The 20,572-nt window shown below is 32.2% G+C and overlaps 1 protein-coding gene across 1 annotated transcript; it reads left to right on the top strand.

Moving 5' to 3' along the window:
• The first annotated feature begins 5,948 nt into the window (after positions 1-5,948).
• On the top strand, positions 5,949-6,500 carry LOC124370706. Its single transcript, XM_046828999.1, has one exon. It carries the CDS (start codon positions 5,949-5,951, stop codon positions 6,498-6,500), a length of 552 nt encoding a protein of 183 aa, XP_046684955.1.
• Positions 6,501-20,572: the final 14,072 nt, after the last annotated feature.

The raw sequence follows: 20,572 nt of genomic DNA on the forward strand, positions 1-20,572 counted from the left end.
TTCCAGCTGAGGTTCCGAAGGTTGTGGCGGCGTGTTATCCGCTCGTGATGCTAAATACGTTTAATACACATTTGGTAGTCACGATTTTTTTTAATCGTTACTTTTTTTTAAATATGTGTCCTGAAGCAGCCAAACTGATACAATCTATCAAACTCTTCATAATAAAGTTAATTCTAGGCGGAATACGATTAATTTTAATTTTGGTGGAAATGGCACTTATGACCCATTGATTTAAAAGAAAAAACATTAGATGCTCCTCTTATTTGGAATACAGCTCACTTATCTCACTTATTTTACGTGCAAAAGACTTTTAATAGTGCTCATTTTAAAGCTTATTTCAAGCACTACAAAACACTTTTTTATTAGAATGCCTAAAATGTATCTGCTCGCCGCTAGATGGCATTGACCACATCGATTAAATTTCAGACAAAATAAAAAAACGGCTTTGATCTGTAATATCTCGCTTAATATTTAACTTATAATACTTTATAAAAAAACCAAATCGTTCAATTTTTTACCTGCAACAATTTTGGTTCTTTATAAAATTTTCGATAAAAAATATATTTTTGGAGATATTTGCAAAAAACCGATGAAAAGCGTGAAAAAATTGCGAATTTTTCAATTGCCAATAACTTGAAAAGTATTGGATTTTTCGACAAAACTTTATAGATGATTTTTGATTAAAATTTAGCTTTCCATCGATATCCAAGGTTATGTTGAAAAAAAGAAATTCACCCCCGAGAAGGGGTGGCAACCACCCCCAGGGTGGTTGCGGAGTTCAGATCATTTTCAGTTTTGAAGTTAAGGGTAAGATGAACCTAATTCCAAAATTGTATGCAATTCGGATCACAGTAAAAAAATTCGGACCAATAATGCTTCAATGACTGCACTATAAGTCTGGAACCACAACAGCCATGTTGTGTGTCTATTTCATGCACCCTTATTCTAAAACATGCACTTAATTAAACTAAACACTAATTATTCAAACTGAACTACCAAAGTCATAAAAATAATAAGTTTTATAACAATTAATGCAGAATATTCAAATGTTTATTCTTAGAGAGTATATTATGTATCTAAAGATTATAGATTCATGGTAAAGAGTATATATAATTCACGTTGATTTTTTTCTAAATAACTTATCATTTATATCATAATAATAACAAATATATTAACTTTATGTCTATACGGAATTTTAAGGCGTTAATATGTCCATCCTAAAACAATTGTATGCTACCAGACGTGCAGGCTAAGTATTTTTATTTTTCCCTTTTATGTATGTAAAAAAATATGTAAATGAACGCCAAATTTTTTACTGGAAAAGGCCTTGTAGATAATGTTGTCGCCAAATCCTTAACAAGTATGGGTTAACTAATTTTTAAAGTTACATGTATAGTAAGACATGACTGTGTAGTAAGACGATACATGTATGGGACTTCTACAAGCCTACGCTTTCTGATTTAGAAACATTTCTGTCTAAAACTTTTTGTATATTTATATCAAATTTGAATTTGCCAGACTGCCTCATTTAAGAAAATACAGGTATAAATAAGTACGTTAAGAAGCCTATTTCTATAAACACTTCTATTTCCGACCTTTTTAATTAATTTAAAGATCTTTTCAAAAACCTGATTTCCAGAAGTGTCTTCCCTTTCAATAGACCAAATTTGGTGATATTATTCTAGCCCCTCGAGTGGTGGGCGGTATTTTTGGTGGATAACTTATTGAAATTAACTGGACTCCAGCGACTCATGAGAAGAAGCTTATAATATTTAAAATTTGAATAAAAAGCTTGATATCATTTTTGAGGTATTAACAATAAGACCACTGATATTTTGAACACTTAGTCAGTTAAATCAAATCAAATAAAATATCCTTTATTTCCATCAGACATATAACATGCATTGGATTGCGTCATAAATATAAAAAAATATATGTACAGTTTTTATATCTATACAATTATTATTAATCAATTATTAATATTAATATATTATAATTAATCAATTATTAAAACTAATTAATTTTATATCATACAGAATATTTATTTCCAATAAATTCACTGAAGTTGTAAAAACATTTTTCTATCAAAAATTTATATTATTTCTTAACTGAATTATAGCGAAGTCTATCATTAAAGAGTTCAATTATTGTCATGACTTGAAATTACTCATGAAACCTCACCGAACACTTGTAAGCGACACTTGGTGTAGCCTTGGTGTGCAACTTTGTAATAGACCTGTGGAAGAAACGATGGAAAGGATCTGGTTTTATTACAGTTGTTCTAAAGTTTTTATCAATCATACGCATTCTAAAGGTTTGCGTTTGAAATCAATTTTCCAATTAAACTGTAATTTTCTATTACTTTATAGCCTCCTTAAGATCTTGCAATATATTTAGGAGAAGTTAATACGCATAATATATACCTTATGGGAAAAAATATTATGACACTGATCGTAAAATTTTAGATAATATCATAGTAGCTAAATAACACCTATCACGTATTAATAACATTAATTCATGTTTTACTCAACAAGATTATAACGGGCATATTCCATATGTGTTAACCATTCCGAAATTGGTTGAGGACGAAGAATCATACCTCAATCTTTAGGACGTAATAGAGACTTGAATCATAATTAAAAGATTGTTCATACTACCTTCGTTGTGGTGAAAAAGCTCTCACTTGGTAGATTAAAAATTACCGGAGTTAACATGTATAAACAAATATCAAATAGAAAACAAATCCGAGGCTGGCGGCACTTAATGTAATCTAGCAATCGAATCGATTGTTTTGGAAGCAAAAAGTATGAACCTTTATTACATATTGTGGTAAAATAATTATCTGGACTAAAAGTAATCTTTATTAGTTACTTGCAATCAAAGAACCTTGGTTTGAGAGTGAGCATAAAATAAAAAGATAATAAACTGCTTATGAATGCACTGATTGTGAATTTGCGAGTTTCAAAAACTATTATGCTTTGCAAAAATTTTAAGAATAGTACATTTATAAGCCCTAGATCGAGAAAAAGACGTATAATTTTTCTTTTATAATATTTCAATACATTTTCAATGAATACAACTATTAAGTGTTCTTTACTTCCTGGAAACAATGAGTGATAATTTTGCTTACTCTACTAAACCCCAGGTTGGTAGACAGTTTTACGAGCTGTCAGTAATCAGAGTTATACTATATATAAGTTGTTGATAGAAATTTTGCGCTTTTATTACCCATTTATTGAAGTTGATACACTTAAAATCAAAAGAAAGCATATTTTTTGAGACCGAATTTTGAATATTTTGTCGGATATCTCAGGAATGGTTGGTTTCACTGGTCTTGGATGTATTTTATTCAGCTTTTCACTTCCAATAGATTTAAATGGATCCAATAAGTTCAAATAACTTAAAAACTATGTTTGCACCATAAAAACATCGGTTTCGCTTAATTTCCTTCCTTTCCTGAAAAACGGGTGAACCCTTTGGCTACCCGTAGCTTGCTAACAAAGCGTTTACCGACATAAGTTTATGTAACATTTTTCCGGTTTTGATGAAAATAAACCATCTGAGAAGTTTGTGGGAGAAGTGGGGCACCCTGCATATGCACTGGACCAGTGTTTTATGCTGTGATAAGGTGTCTGGGATGTAACTACGTATTTTGTGTGTCATAAGAGCAGAAGGAATATCCTTTTCAATATCTACAAACAGTATAAAAAAGTATATAAATAATAAAAATGACTCACTGTACACGACGGTCCTGGACTTCTCTCTGAGCCTCACATCGTGTTACTTGTTCGGTGGTTCTCCGAGGTGCTCCGGTTAGAATGACGAATATAATACTGAGCAATTCAGAACATTGAAATACCCCGAAACTTTCTTCAAGGATACAAGTAATTTAGATGTATATATTTTATTATATGCAAGTGACGTTCTTAAGTAATTATGCAACTAACTACATGAATTCTTTCTATTTCTTTTCTAATATAGGAAGAACGTTTACGAGTATAAGCAAACAGCCTTATGTGTCGTAAATTTTATGACACCTTTTCTCAAAAAATTTAATTAATTATCAGCCAAAACTAGCTTTGATCCGGGTCGTAATAAAAGAACTAGAATGAAGTATAAAATATCAAGCAATAGGTTTATCAGAAATATTTTGTTTTATTAAAAACATTTAAATCTGACCGTCAGTCAACGTTATGGAAATACTAAATTAGCCACTTTCAGTCAAGTACTTGTTACCGTTGTTGTAAAACATTCTATATTATATATTTTTTGAAGGGTGACCTTCGAAACTATTAATTAGTAAATTATTCTTTGAAAAATACTCTAGTACTAGGTTACTTATTGTAGTACATACAATACTAGTACTTATTTGCATGTTTTACTCTAACCTTTGTCATTGAACGTTCTCAGCGTGCTCTAGTCTCACATGCAATAAGGGTTTGTATCAGTTAATCAGTACTATACAGTCCCGTAACAACTAAGTGCACTAGTTGTTGATTGGATACTTCTATCACGTTACTTCTTATTTATTATATTAACTCACTTTTATCCAAATAAGGGCTTTTAATCTGACAATTTAGAAAATGTTCTCTTGACCAAGTTTTATTTAACAAAAACATCTTAGTACTGGATTTCGTATTTAAAAATTTGCAAAAACAATGTTTTATAACTACGTAGTACCTTACATTTATTTTTTTAAAAAGTTCTGCAAATGTAAAAATTAATCAATGTCCAAAGCTACATTTATTTTATGTCCTTTTATGTCACACTTTTTTATTCAAAATATGTATTATATTTACAGCTTTAAACATTTGTAGCTAAGACATCACTTACGGCTGTAGAGTTTTGATTTAATTTTAATAACTGTATCGTTAAATTACTAGCTACTCCGTCATTTGTTGGAATCTGAGGAAAGAAACTTGCGGAGTAATCAATAAACGGTTTTGTAACTAATTGGAAAGCTGATATGACATTACTTTGATGAGAATAAGAAATTTTTTTTTCTAGAATGTCAATTTTAGCCAGGTTTTCACACGCATAAGAAGCTATCTCATAAATATGCTTTAATTATGAATATACTATTATATCTACTTTTGCCTATTGGTTATGGCATTAGTCATCAGAATGTAATATAAAACAAATGGTTTTGTTACTATTGCAACTAGTAGCAACCTTAAAATTCAATACGCTTTGTGAAGAAAATCATTGATGGAGGTATTTCTCAATTTAATGTCCAAAAGAAAACGCCAAAATATCTGCGAGACACATTATACACCTATCTATATTCTGAACAGTTGGTTATCTTACGGTTTCACGGAGCAGCCCTAAGTCACCTTCAGTGTAACTTTTCTACCTTACCAATTTTTTTAGGGGCTTGTGCTAATCCTCATTCCTCTAAGATTCATCTGTGAACACGGAGTCGTAGTCCGGCAGTCGGACTGATAACAGCACTGCTCTGTGTGCCCCGCAGTCAAGGTCACACAGCTACACACGTGTGTCTACAGTGGCGTGTGTGCGCGTATTAGCCTGAATATTTCGTCTACTTTAATTATTTCTTGGTAACTATGGCTAACTGTGGCGAGTGCGGCAACAGTGTTGAGGAGGTTTCTAATCCTGTGAAGTGTGTTGGTGGTTGTGAACGTGTATTTCATATAGACTGTATCAAAGATAAAATCAAAACTCGTACCGGCCATAAGGATTGGAAATGTGAGGAATGTGTTAAATCTAAAAAACAATCTTCAGTAAGCAGTAAGTCATCTAGTTCGACATGTATTACAAAGGAGTTTCTTGTGTCTACCATGGAAGCATTCAAAAGAGAAATGTTTCAAGAATTTAAGTCTCACTCAAACCAGATGCAGGAGCTTACTAAGTCGGTTGAGTTCCTATCATCAAATATTGACACAGCAAACCAGACGCTTAAATAAGTCCAGCTGGATTATGCCGAGATTATGAAACAAAACCAGAAGTTAACTGAAGCAAACTTGAAGTTGGGCGAGACAGTCATTGAGCTCAAATGTAAAGTCAGAGAGCTGGAGCAATACTCTAGAAGAACCAATCTGGAGATCAGCGGCATCCCTGAAACGCGGAACAAGGACACTATGAGGATCCTGCGTGACATCGGCACTGCCATAGGAGTCGAGCTTCATGACACCCAGGTGAAGGCTGCACATCGAGTTCCCAGCTACAAGCAAGGTCGAGCTCCACCCATGGTCGTCCAGTTCCAGACCAAGATGCAGAGAGATGTCTGGATCACCAACTACAAGAAGAAAAAGGACCTATCAGCCCGCAGAGTGAACAACGCCTTTCCGGACACCAGGGTGTACATCAATGAACATGTGTCACCGGACAACAAGATCTTCTTGGCTCAACTCAAGGAAAGAAGCAAGCAGTGCAATGTCAAGTATGTTTGGTTTAAGGATGGCAAGTTCTATCTCAGGAGGGATGATGGGGAGAAATGCATCAAAATCACTAGCCTTGATGAAGTGGAAAAATACCGCTAAAATTGTAATCAGTGAGCAAACATGTGGCTTTGATTTTATTTCAATTTGATTCACAATCATATTTAAATTCTCTCAATGATGCATTTTTCTCACCATCCTCTCCGGACGCTGGTGGCTCTATCTCAATAATTCATTTAAATATTCGAAGTTTGAGACAAAATTTTAATAGTTTTCTAGCAGAACTCAATAACGCAAAACAAAAAATTAGTTTAATAATTTTAAGTGAAGTATGGATCCTCAGCGAATAATTAAGTTTTTACAAAATACCTGGTTATAATATAATTGGCAAATGCAATAATCAGTACAGATCTGGAGGCGTTGTATGTTATTATGACGAAGAGCTATCAGTTCAAGAGGTGGAAATTGACATGATAACGGCTGATTGTGTTTTGTTCGAGCTTCAATACAACAGAACTCGATGTAATATTTTTGCTTTTTATAGACTACAATCCTGTACAGTAAGTTCTTTTGTAGAAGAGCTGGAATCGCAATTATCTCTTTTAAAGTTAAATACTGTTTACGTAGGGGATGGTAATATAGATATTTTAAAACAATCACCTGATTCATTAAGATATACTAGCTTATTAAGTAACATGGGTTATGTATCAGTAATTAATTCTCCGACCAGAATATGTAAAACCTCTTCCACCTGCATCGATCACATTTTTCTAAAATTTAAGAATTTGAATATGTTTGAGACAGCAATTTTCGATCTTGGGTTAACTGACCATTGTTGTTTAGCTCTAAAAATGAAACTAACAATCAACTCTAATGTTTCAAAAAACTGCATTTACAAAAACTGTTTTTAATTTTAATATGATCAATCAAGATTTAAAATATACAGACTGGAATAGTATGATTGACGAAGCAAATGTAAACATATCTTTTGAAAATTTCTTTAATATTTTGAATGGTATATTAGACAGTAATAAAGAGGAAAGAATGATTGTTAGTAGGTTAAGTAAAGCAAAACTTATCAGTCCTTGGATTAATAGTAACATTTTAAACAGATTAAACAAAAGGAAAAGACTGTATGGTATGTTTAAAAAAAGGCCTTATGATGAAAATTTCAAGGATTATTTTAACAGGTTTAGTAATAAATTAAAAAGTGATATTGACAAAGCCAAAAATGTGTATTATGAATATCTAATTCAAAATTGTAACGGAGAAGTAAGACAGCAATGGAAAATAGTATATAATGTAACTGGTAACGTAGTTAAAAATGGAATAAACAAAATCATTCTTGAAGATGGAAATCTCGAAGAAGACCCAACATTAATTTCAGAAAATTTAAATTCATTTCTTGTTAGGTTATCACAAAATGATGATATTTCATATGATATCAGTTCATACATTTCAAGAAAGCCTTTGATCTCGTAGATCATGATGTGTTGTTGCTAAAAATGGAATCCTTAGGAATTAGGGGAGTAGCGTTAAATTGGTTTAGCAGTTTTTTAAAAGGTAGAATCCAGCAAGTAAAAGTACTGAACTTCGTAGTTTTTTAGTAGTGCAAAGTGGTGTTCCTCAGGGGTGTGTTTTATCAGCAAATTTATTTTTGACATTTATAAACGACTTGTTAAACATTAAATTTTTTGGAGAAATTTATGCTTTTGCCGATGATTTGGGGTACATTTATTCTAACAAAGACAAAAATATAATATACGAAGAAATCTGTAATGACCTGAAACAGTTGAGGAAATGGTGTGATTCTAACAAAATGGTTGTTAATGTAAAAAAAACTAAATATATAAATTTTGACAGGGCAGATTTTGCTTTCGATAGACCATTTAGATTTCACTCTTCAAAATGTAAAGATTCAATTACTTGTACTTGTAAAGGAATTATTAAAGTTAAGGCATTCAAATATCTAGGGGTCATTCTTGATGAACGTATGTCGTGGAAAAAACAAGTAATGACCATTTATAATAATTTAAAATTTAACCTTAGGAAGTTTTGTTATTTAAAACATTTCTGTGGTACAAAGTTGCTATGTACGCTATACTATGGTCTGATTCAGTCTCGTCTTCGGTACGGTATCACCTGCTGGGGTGGGGCGTTTAATTTTTTATTAATAGCATCAGAACGACCCAAAACAAATTTATTAGCATTATTAACAAAAAAGGATACAGGGAAAGTAGCTTCCCATTGTATATTAATCAAAATATTTTACCAATACAGCATTTATTTGTTTTCAATACTTTGAAACTGTTTTATATATTAAGTGGTAACAGGGGATCAGTACAGATATTTCATGGAACAAGAAGCATCAACAAAAGACTTTTTAAAACGACTAAAGTAAACAAATCAATTTTTAGACAGTCGTATCTCTATTTAGGGCCAAAATATTTTAATCAATTACCAATGGATATTAAGGAAATTTCTAAATCAAATGAGTTTTTTACTAAGCTAAAAGCTTGGCTATTTACTAAAAGCGATCTGAGTTTCATGAATAATGTTTTTATTTACAACGATACTAATGCTAGACTGTATTCACCATTTCTTTGAAATCGAATGTCAGTAGCGCTATAAGTGAGGAAGGAAGAAGGAGTTATGTAATAGATTTAGTCCTAACAATAAGAAGTACTCTTTTGTTTATTATCAGTAGTGATAAGCCGTGCGCGCTGCACTGAGCTGTTTGTTTGTTTAGTTGTAAGCATCAAGACGGACTAGACTCATTCAAGTTTATCAGATATGTTATTTTTGTTTGTATATTAGACGCCAAGCCACACATACTGGCAATTGTGGCAAGGCCTATTCCAAGTTCTGTACTCTTGTTTGTATACATGTATGATATTGAGGAATAAATATTCATTATTTCATTATTTCACTTGGATCTGTGTAGTCCGCACTTAGTCGAGAAGTGGAGGTTGAAAAGCCAGTTTAACTTTATAGAAGGCAAAATTCACCTAAATACCAGTTACGTTTAAAAAGATCTTTTTCGCCACCCGTCTCGCTATGTGTTAGGATGTATCCTTCAAGGTCCTGAATTACTGCAAATTAATTGTTCTCCTGCTTGTTCCGTTTACTCATCTTGTCTAGCTCTAGTGATTTCCTATTGTTTTCAGCCTAATGTGAGAAAGAATCCAAGAATCGCGGCTTTAACTTCTAGGTGTTTATGGGAATAATCCCCAGCACCATCCATTTCACAACATGATCATTTTAGAAGCCCAGTACCTCGGTCTATATACCACACTGGGTGAGTGTATAGGCTTTTTGCATTAGACTTAAAATTCCTCTACTTTTTAAACATTTTAGTACTAGCAACGAAATAATGTATTGAGAATGGACACTCCACTCGAAACTTCAATCGTTATTGCTTGGTAGCATAAAACTTTAGGAGAGGAGAGTAAAGTCAGACTCCTTATATGTAAGAAATAAGAAATTAGCAAAACTATTTTATATTATTCTTCACATTTGTTACGTGTTACCTAATAGGCTTCGCTGAGGTTGCATGCCAAAATTTTAATTCTATATAGCTTGTTTCATTTTTTATTTATCCTGCTGATAGATAACAAACAATCATACAGGAAAGAAATGTTAACATTCACGGTGACCACAAAGATAAATCGTGTGAGCTTAATGAGTATTAGGCTTCTATGACGCTTAGTCTAATTCCATGTTTGGACAACACCATCATATAATTCATTTTGTCTATGAACAAACCGCATGCTAGGTTTTATATCAGTACACAAATAACATTTCTGGTAAGCAAACGAGGGTACTACCACAAAGGTGTGCAATGGAATCATATATTGCCAGTAACATCCATCATTAAGCACAATAATACTTAATGATATAATAATAATGATATGATGTATAATATACTTTTACTCTGACATTAAATGTAGCATTAAAATATCACATGATAGTACACAGTTTGTTGAAATGTTTAATAATTCACCAATCTTGGTTGCAAATAACAACCAAAAATATTCGCTCTGCCAAATCCGTACTATTGACCTGCACTTATATCAAACACAATGGCGCAGTTATGGTTGGAAAAGCTGGATTTCTGTGAGTGTTGAGTTTAGCTCCAATTTACCTTTCTCTTATGTGCAGCAACTGAAATCAACCGTCTTCCATATAAGCAAATCTTACGTGCAATCAAATCTTCTAAACAGTACACAGCTTTGGTGAGAAGGATGATTCAGTGAGGCTGTGAATGTTAGGTGTTAAACCGATGCGGGGGTTTCCTTTTAACTTTTTTTGTTTTATCGCCGAATATTTTTGGATTGCTTTCGAGGAGCATGACTCGAAATATAAGAAGTCTGCAACAGCATCAGATTTTAGACGCTGCACTAAGAAGAAGCTGAACTCGAGCTAAACTCAACATACGTATTGAATCAGCCCTTCCCATCTTATCTGCGTTATTGAAGATTCAGTAGCTCCACCGTGCTTTAGGATCGTGTCAGTCAACATCATAGTGCTTTTAGTTGTGGACATGATGAGACATGAGGATATAGGGTGCATAATTAAAATAATGACCATTATCTGGAAAAAAAATTATTTAATCATCAAATTCATAAAAATGGTGAAAATACTTCAAAATAGTCTCTGACTGCATCAATACTCCTCCTGCGTAGACAATTCTGCCACACTTGGAAAGCACGTTGGAACTCCTCCACTGGAACTCCTCTCAGTACTCTTATAACTTCAGCTTGGATGTTTTCCACTGAATCCCAGTGCTTTCCCTTCAGCTCTCTCTTCAGTCGGTGGAACAAAACAAAATCACACAGAGCTATGTCAGTGCTATAAGTAGATTGGGGCACCGTGGAGGTCTTGTTCTGGGTAGGGTAGTTGGCAACTAAGAATGCCGTGTGGCTGGGGGCATTTTCGTGGTGGAGCTTGAGCATGACTTTAATATCAGGCCGTACGCGGGCGATCTTGCGTTTCAGTCTCAAGCACCTCCAGATAAAGGAATGCGTTTACAGTTTTTCTTTGCGGTACAAACTCAAAAGTTTTGGGGTTCGGGAAAGGATTGTGTGTTATTCTCCAAAACGACTTATTTTATTTCGTCATGAAACAGAAATTTCATTATTATCAATTAAAAAGTGGAATTTTAATATTTAAATTTAGTATTATAATGTAATTATGCATTCCTAATATTGCATAATTTAAATTTGCCCATTATTATCTCTTGAATTGTGAAAGAGAGCTCTGGCGTGGATTTCTGTAACTAATAGAATGAGTTAAACCTTCAAGAACAAATTTAGGTCACAACTGTTTGGTATTGTTTTAATTTTTGAAATATATCAATCAAATCAAAAATAATCATTTTTTTATATCTTAAATAAACATCAACGAGTAATGTGAACTGATTACGAATGTTTTGCTTACTAGCAACGCTAGAAAGATTGTTGTAAAACACAAATTAGAAAAGGCCTCTCATAACAATATATACATTTTTTATTATGCGAAAACTTCAAATATCTATTAGTGTCCATTCAATACGAAATATAGTAAACTGATTCTCCCTGTACTCTTTGGGTACTAAGAGGATTACACATAGCACCAAACACGAATTAGTAGCTTTTACACAAAACTTAAAAATACAGTGTATTTAATTTTTTCTTCTGTTAGCGCTACATATCAAATATTGTGGCGTTTTGTGCTGTAAATAATCACTAAAACTAGGATGTAAACTGCTTTGTATAATGAGAAATAGCAAATAAAAACTATGATTAAAATTGAATTAAAGTAACTTATCCTTGTAAGTCCTGGGCCTTGTCTTGCTTCTGGCCAATCATCGTGTTCCTGGTGCTACTTCCACGACTAGCTGTGAGTTCAAGGATATTAAAAAAATGCAGCGACATAAAACTTTAGACTTTTTTTAAAAAGATTAAATTATAAATGCTATTTTGTTTCCATGGATATCAAATAATATTTTACTGAAACTGCTGCTTACGTTTTAGCTGTCCCTTATATTGCTGACGTCACGACTACTAATAACGCTAAAATTTTGTTGTATGATTACCCCACCAACACATAAATTTTAAAGGCACAAACGGGTAAATAAAACTTAACAATAAAGATTCTTGTAAGTTTTTTTCCCTGTCTCTGATAAATGTGCTACATTATTAGTGTTTGGATGCAATATCCAGGGAAACTTTTCGACATGACATTTGGAAACTTCATTTCCGAATTTAACCAAAGGGATAAAACTGAAAAAAAAAATTGAAAACATCATTTCCAAATTTAACCAACCACCAAATCCCTCTATGATACCTGGGGCGAGTTGTAATATTATACAATCAAATGTAAAAAAGCAGGTTGAGTTTCTTTTTAAGTGAAGATATCTTTAAATTTAAAGTATTTTTAATTACTTATTCTCAGGAATACATAATTATCCCAATTAAGTTCTGTATAATAATATTACGTTTACAAAAATAATCAAATTTATTATTTATTATTTTCGTAAATGGTAAAAATGATAGCGACACATAAAAAGATTGTTGATCTTAACACGTTAAGCTTTTAAAACCTAACAAAAAACAATTTCCAACTCTTGTATACTTAATAAAGTTCTTAACTTAAAATATAAATCTCACAATTGATATTAAAATATTTCTATGTTTCCATGAAGTCATTGGTAGACATTTAATTTTGTTCCTGCAACTTGTTAGGCCCAAAGAAGCTCTCAACGTTTCGACTAGAAGTTTAGCGTCAACTTCTTTATGATTGACTTAGTAATACATGATGTTTGTTAAGTAATTTAGCAGCATTGTACGTATTGATCATTGAGTAATTCTGAACATAATAAATAACTTATAGAGTATTTCAGTTCCGAATAATATTTTTTATTAAAATAATTATTATTTGTTTATTCTTAACTAATAGGAACAAAGTTACTCTCAGTTACGTTTTATATTTATTTAAAAAAAGGAATTTTTTAAAGATAAACAATATTATTAAATCTGTACTGTTTCCGAAACTAAATGTTTAATAACTACAAGATGTGTTACAAAATGAAAAAAAAATTGTTTGTACTATGACAGGAAACAAATAGAGGAACATAAGTTTAATTCTGAATGACTGTGAAGGTTAACTTCAGAGCTCTGGTGGTTTCAGAAACTAATTGGTTAAATCAACAATTACAGACCATATTTCTACACAAATCTGTATAATATAGATATTATTTTATTGAGGGTAAAAATTAAATAATACTAAGATCAGAATTTTATTCCTAAGTCAACTAGCATTCGCTTATTTAAATCATGTTCAATATTGCACTGTTATTAAATGCCTGAGTGATATCTCTAAGACATATTTAAGTAAATAATTATCCAAGTAATCTTTACACTATTTATCAGATATGTATGAAAGGATATTATATAGCTTGGCCGATGTGTAGAAATTGATTTTATACTGATTCTTTCTGAACACTTATATATTGAAAGGATTTAAAAATACAAATCTCAAGTGAACTAAAACTCGAACTCGGGTCCTTAAGTTGATAAGTTGAGACAGAATTACTGTACTGCGTTATCAGACGTCTTTAAGGCACATTCTGGTAATTCTTCAGCTTATGCTCACCAAACTGGATTTGGACTCAAGTAAGATCTACCCAATTTAAGATTTTTTCAAAATTTAAACCTATATTTTTACAAATTCAAATTTAACATGTACCTCAATTTTTCCTATGTTGGATATATTTTTTTTATGTGCCCATTGCAGTATAATCCATGAAACCCTGTACGTGACAAATAAACGCAATAGCAATTATTTTAAATCAAACGTTTATTTATTTATATCAATAGCTAGTTAAGCAAGGGAGGAAATAAATAAATAAACCAAAAATAAAAATATAAAAAACTAAAATAATATTTAGTTTAAGCGAAACATGTTAAGTATTTGAAAAAGTCAGTGGAGTCCAGTACGGAATTCTTACTGTAATACTAAAATCAGTAAAATTATTTTTTTCCTTCCAAACTGTTCACAAGTATAGAAATTATTACATGTAAACATTTATACATACTTCAGTTGGGGTTTTTTAGTAATAATCCGTCATTATTCACTACTTTAAACTCACTGTTAGTATTTATGCTACTACCGAATACTGGGAAGATAGCTGTGATACATAGCTAAGTAAATGGTTTTCTAAAAAGATTCTATGACTCTATCATCTGTATGAATCAGATTCAAAATTCAAAGTTCACTATCTTAGAAAATATAATGCCGATTCTTCATGTACGATTTATGTACACGAGAATAAAAAACAACCCAAAGAGCAAATTTAACCTAAAAAGTACCTTAGCGTTTATAGAGAACATACCAGAGGGATTTATTTTGTATAGCAAACATACCAATGCAAGATATGTGATAAAAAGATTATCAAACTTAAATTTCTATTTACTTTTAATCGCGTTAATAATTTTAGAATATATTTTTATAGGTTAATATTTACTTTAAACCATAATAAATTCACAAGTATAGTTATTTATGCTGCAATAAATTGTTGATAAAAATAGCATAAACTACATACTGTTGATATCGAGATAGTGAGAGCAGAAACTATGACCTATGAAAAATTAAAATAGTTCACTGTAGGTCCTGGTCCTCTCTCTGAGCCTCACATCGTGTTCCTTGTTCGGTAGTTCTCCGAGATGCTGCGATTAGAGTGGATTTTGAATATAATACTCAACATTTTAAAACATTTAAATATACCGAAAGTTTCTACCGTTGTTTCCATGGATATAAGAAATTTCGATCTGTACTTCGTAGGGGACATATCAGATGTCTCTTTAATAAGAGTCCATATTTTATCCTATGCAAGTAACTTTCTTTTACAATTATATACACAACCACAAGATTTATTTGTAATTATTTTCTAGTCTAGTGGCTAAAGATTTACGAGAACAAGCAAACAGCCTAGAGTTTCGTAAAAGTGATGAAATCTTTCGTCAAAAAATTATCCTGAGGATAAAGAATGTTTGGACGTAACTTGGGATATCCCTCCGGTGGTGGTATTATAAGTTACAAAGAAGTAAAAAAACACATGCGCTATGTTTGTCAAAAATATTTGTTTTATTAAAACCATTTAAATTAACTGTCACACACGTAAGTGATAGTGATATCACCGTCAGCCAACGGTATGGAGAGACTAAATTAGCCATTTTCAGCCAAGTATATGTTATTGATGTTATTAAACACTCACATTTTCACAAAATGTATCCTAAGACACTTTAAATCTACAAATAATTCTTTTTAAAACACAATAGGATACTAATCTTTATATGTTACTCCATCCTTGGTCATTAAACGTTCTCAGCGTGCCCTAGTCTGCCATGTCCTAAGTGTTTGGGGCTTGTATTTCTTAGGCATTTCTACACAGCCCTGCAGCAACTAAGGGAACTGTGTATCGATTGGACACTTTATATATTACTTTTCGAACATGTTTTTTTTTTTTTACTGAATTAAATCCGAATAAGGGCTTTTAATCTGATGTCTAGTATACGAAACTCTGCATTAACCAAGTGTAAATACACAAAAAGATATTATTAGCGGATGTCTTATTACTAAAAGTGAAAAATAGTGTTTTACAACTACATGGTACGTTATATTTATTTATAAACAAACCTCTAAATATAAAAATAATTTCAATTTCCAAAGTTTTATATCTTGTGTCCTTTAACTGCACGCTTTATTATTGAAATGAATACGTGTTATACTTATACGTATTATAGCTTTAAACACTTGTAGCTAAATGCATCACTTACGTTTGTATGTTTATGCATTTAATCTTAAAAAACTAGGCAAATAATGCACAGTATAACACAGACATTGAGTTACAAGCTTTTCCATCAGTTCTTAGAAACTGACGTTAGAAATTTGTATCGTTATTAGTAAAGGGTTTTGTAAATATGATACGACACTACTCCGTTAACGTAAAAAAGTTTTTTTCTAGAATCTCATTTTTAGCCAGGTTTTCTTTCGCATACGAAAAATTTTCGTTTTAATATACTTAAATTACAAACAGATGATTATATCTCGTAATATTGCTTAATCATGTCATTATTCAGTAGAATATAATATAAAACAAATACTTTTGATACTATTGCAACTATTAGTTAACAATCTTCACATTGAATACGCTTTGGAAAGAGACTCAATGACAGAGGTATTTCTTAATTTAATTTCCAAGAGAAAATGGCAAAATATCTGCTAAAACATTATAAACCTATTATTATTCTGAACAGTGATGGTCTTTTGGTTTCACGTTAGAGTCCTAAGTCACTTTCCTTGTAATTTTACTACACTACACACTTTATTAAGGGGCTTGTGCTAAATCTTTATTCCTCTATGATTGTTCTGTGAAAACCTGGATCTGTGTAGTCCATTTTAGTCAAGTTGTGGAGGCTCAACGTTCGGTTTAAATTTTATGGAAGGCGATATTCATAAAAAGTCGAGTTAGGTTTAGAAAGATCTTTCTCGCCACACATCTTTCTGTCCGTTAGGATATCCTTTAAGGTCTTGAATGTTTGGCAATTAATTGCAGTCCTGCCGGTTCCGTTTACTCATATGGCCTGGATCTTGTGAGTTCCTATTCTTGTTAGGCTAAGGCGAGAAATAATTCAAAGCTCACGGGTATTTTTTGGGAATAGTCCTCAGCATCATCCAAGTCACAACATGAGCATTTTATTTCACAGTAACTAGGTCTATATAATGCAACGGATGAGTTTGCAGTGATATTGACAGTAGAATTATAATTTATTTAATTTTAGATATTTCAGTACTACCAACAAAATTATGTATTGGGAATTGGATATCCTTTCAATCTTTATCGCTTTGTAACATCAAACTTTAAGATAGGAGAGTAAATTGAGACTCCTTAAATGTAAGAAATGAGAAATAAGCAAAAATATTTTATAATATTTTTTATATTTGTTACGTGTTATTCAATAGGCTTCGCTGAGTTTGCTTGAAAAATTTCAATTCTATAGCTGGTTTAATTTTCGAGACATCCTGTGGACAGGTAAACATACAATCATACAAGAAAAAAAAGTTTACATCTTTGGTAACCAAGATAAATCGTGTGAGCTTACTATGGTAAAAGGTAGGCTTCTATGACGCTCAGCCTAATTCCGTAGTTGGACAGCACCATCATATAATTAGTTTTTGTATTTGTACAAACCTCATGCGAGGTTTTATAGCAGAACTCAAATAACATTACTGGTAATCAAGCGAGGGTACTACAACGTAAGTGTGCAATGGAGTCATGTACTGCCAGTAACTTTCAAAATTGACCACAATGTATTATTATTTTTTTACTCTATGAATAAAAGTGTCATAAAACCTTACATGATAGCACACAGTGTAATCACATGTTTATTAATTACCTATTTTATCGTCTCTATCATGGTTGCATGTAAACAAAAAATATTCGCTAACTCTCAGCCAAATCCGTTCCATTGCCATACACTTTTATCAAACACAGTAACGCAGCTATGGTTGGAAGAGCTGATTTTATGTGAGTGTTGAGTTTAGCTATAGTTTACCTTTCCCTTACGTACAACAGCTGAAATCAACCTTCTTCCACATAAGCAAAACTTACGTGCAATCAAATCTTCTAAACAGTACACAGCTGTGGTGACAAGGAATGATTCTGTGAGGCTGTGAATGTTAAATGCGGGGGTTTCCTTTTAACTTTTTTAGTTTTCTTTGCCGAATATTTTTTGATCTCTTTAGATGAACATGACTCGAGATTTAAGAAGTCTGCAACAGCATCAGACTTTAGACGCTGCGCTAAGAGGTAGGTGAACTGAAGCCTAAGTTACCATGCAAATTGAATCAGCCCTTCTCACCATATCTGCGTTATCGAAGGCAAGTTAGCTCCATTGTGCTTTTGGATCATGTCAGTCTACATGGTAGTGCACTCAGTTGTGCACCTGATGAGACATGAGGATACAGGGTTCGTTGTGAAAGTAAAGAGCATTTCCTTGCGGTACAAACTCAAAATGGACGATTCCTCGAAAGCCAAAGAATACAATTAGTATTATTTTGAAACCAGACTTGCTGATGTGCACTTTTTTGGGTTTGGGAGAAGATTGTGTGTGCCACTCGGAGCTCTGTCTTTCGGAATCTGCATTTAACTACGTACTACTGCTGCAGTTGCATAACTCTTTGCTCCTAGCTAACGAATATATGAGCTTCGGTTACTCAGGCAATGGTTCCCTCCAGCATGGTGCCCTCTCGATTTAGAAGTTTTGCTGACGCATGATTCTACAAAACAACTTATTCTATTTTGTAATGAAACAGAAAATAAATTATTATTAGTTACGAAGAGAAATTTTAATATTTAAATGTACTATTGGAATCTAATTAGGCATATCTAATACTGTATAATTTTAATTGGCCGGTTATTATCTCTTGTATTGTAAAAGAGAGCTCTGGCGTGAATTTTAGTAACTAATAAATGAGTTAAAACTTGTAGAATATTTTTATGTCACAATTATTTGACACTGAGTTTTTTAATTATCTATCTATTCCAGTAAAACAAAAATTATTTACCGTTTTTATATCTTAAATAAAGGCATTGTCTAATTTCAAATCATTACGAAAATCTTGCTTACTAGATATGATACAAATATTGCTGTAAAAAAAGTTAGAAAATGTTTCTCATAACCAGTTAAATATATTTTTGATATAACTACGTGAAACTTCAAACATTTTTTGCTTTATCCACTGGTCTACGAGTGCCTCACTGACAGGTAGCGAAAGCTACTAGGGCTATGACCCTCGAGACACAAGGCAAAAGCCTAACCGGCAGAGGCCTTGAAAGATGTGGGGGATCCACCCCCCCCCCCAACAGTCACAGCAACTTGACTTGACTTGACATTTTTTGCTGGCTACTTTGGTATAAAATAATGTAAACCGATTCTCTCTGTACTCTTTGATTACTGAGAGGATTAAACACAGCAAAAATTAGTGGCTTTTACTTAAAACAAAAAAACGAATTGAATTAACTATATTTCATTTGTACTTCTGTTAGCACTACATATGAACTATTCCGGGGATTTGTGCTGTGAATAATACTCGCTAACACTAGGATTTAATCTGCTATGGGTAGATAAGTAGTAATTAAGAACTATAATTATGAATTAGAGTAAATCATCCATGTAAGTCCTGGTCTTGGTCCTGCTTCTGGCCATCACAACGTGTTCATCACTTCCGAATAGCTGTGATTTGGCAACGTTTGCAAAATGCAGTGACATAACACTTTAGAATTATTTAAAAACATTAATTTTATCAATTTTACGTTGTTTCCATGGATATAAACTAATATTTCGTCATCTGCTGCTTACGTCTCACCTGTATCCGTGTATTGGTTACGTCACCACTCTACTAAAACTAAACAGAAAGCTTGTTATCTGACTACCCCAACACATACATTTTAAGGAGACACGTAATTATAAAGGTTTTAATAAGGATTGTTCCACTTCTCAAGTTACGATGTTTGAGCTATATTATGATTGTTTTAATACAATATCCATGGACACTATTCGAAATGATATTTTATACTATATACATTTTCCAATAGTGTGCTTTTAAATAAAAAATAGAACAATCAGAAAACTATAGTGCTTCAAAAATTATATAAAAATATATACTATAAACACAAACTTTTTTAAAGACTTTGAGATTTTTTAATGTCTTCAATTTAATTACACAAACCGGTTGGACATGTTTACACTAAATTTGATATGTTCACAAGTTAGAAAACTTAAGGAAATTTTTATTTTGAAATACCTGAAAATTAACTTTATTAATAGGTAATGTAGTATTTGGCAGCTGAGCGTGTGACAGAACCCAATGTACTCAAGTATTTTGTATTTCCATGAATAAATATCAATTGTCGTAGTAAGATGAAAACAGTAATGTAAAGTACAATATAGATTTTACATGGATATCAGCAATGATATAAATATATAATTATATACAATACGAGTAATTGTAATATATACGAGTAATGATATATATAGTGTGTGTGTGTGTGTGTGTGTGTGTGTGTGTGTGTGTGTGTGTGTGTGTGTGTGTGTGTGTGTGTGTGTCATTAAAATAAACACTGAATCACA

This window comes from Homalodisca vitripennis, unplaced genomic scaffold, assembly GCF_021130785.1.
Source record: "Homalodisca vitripennis isolate AUS2020 unplaced genomic scaffold, UT_GWSS_2.1 ScUCBcl_420;HRSCAF=2372, whole genome shotgun sequence".
NCBI classification, from domain to species: Eukaryota; Metazoa; Arthropoda; class Insecta; order Hemiptera; family Cicadellidae; genus Homalodisca; species Homalodisca vitripennis.

Coding starts and splice junctions, on each gene's coding strand:
- LOC124370706 (XM_046828999.1), top strand. CDS start 5,949: ATGAAACAAAACCAGAAGTTAACTGAAGCAAACTTGAAGTTGGGCGAG.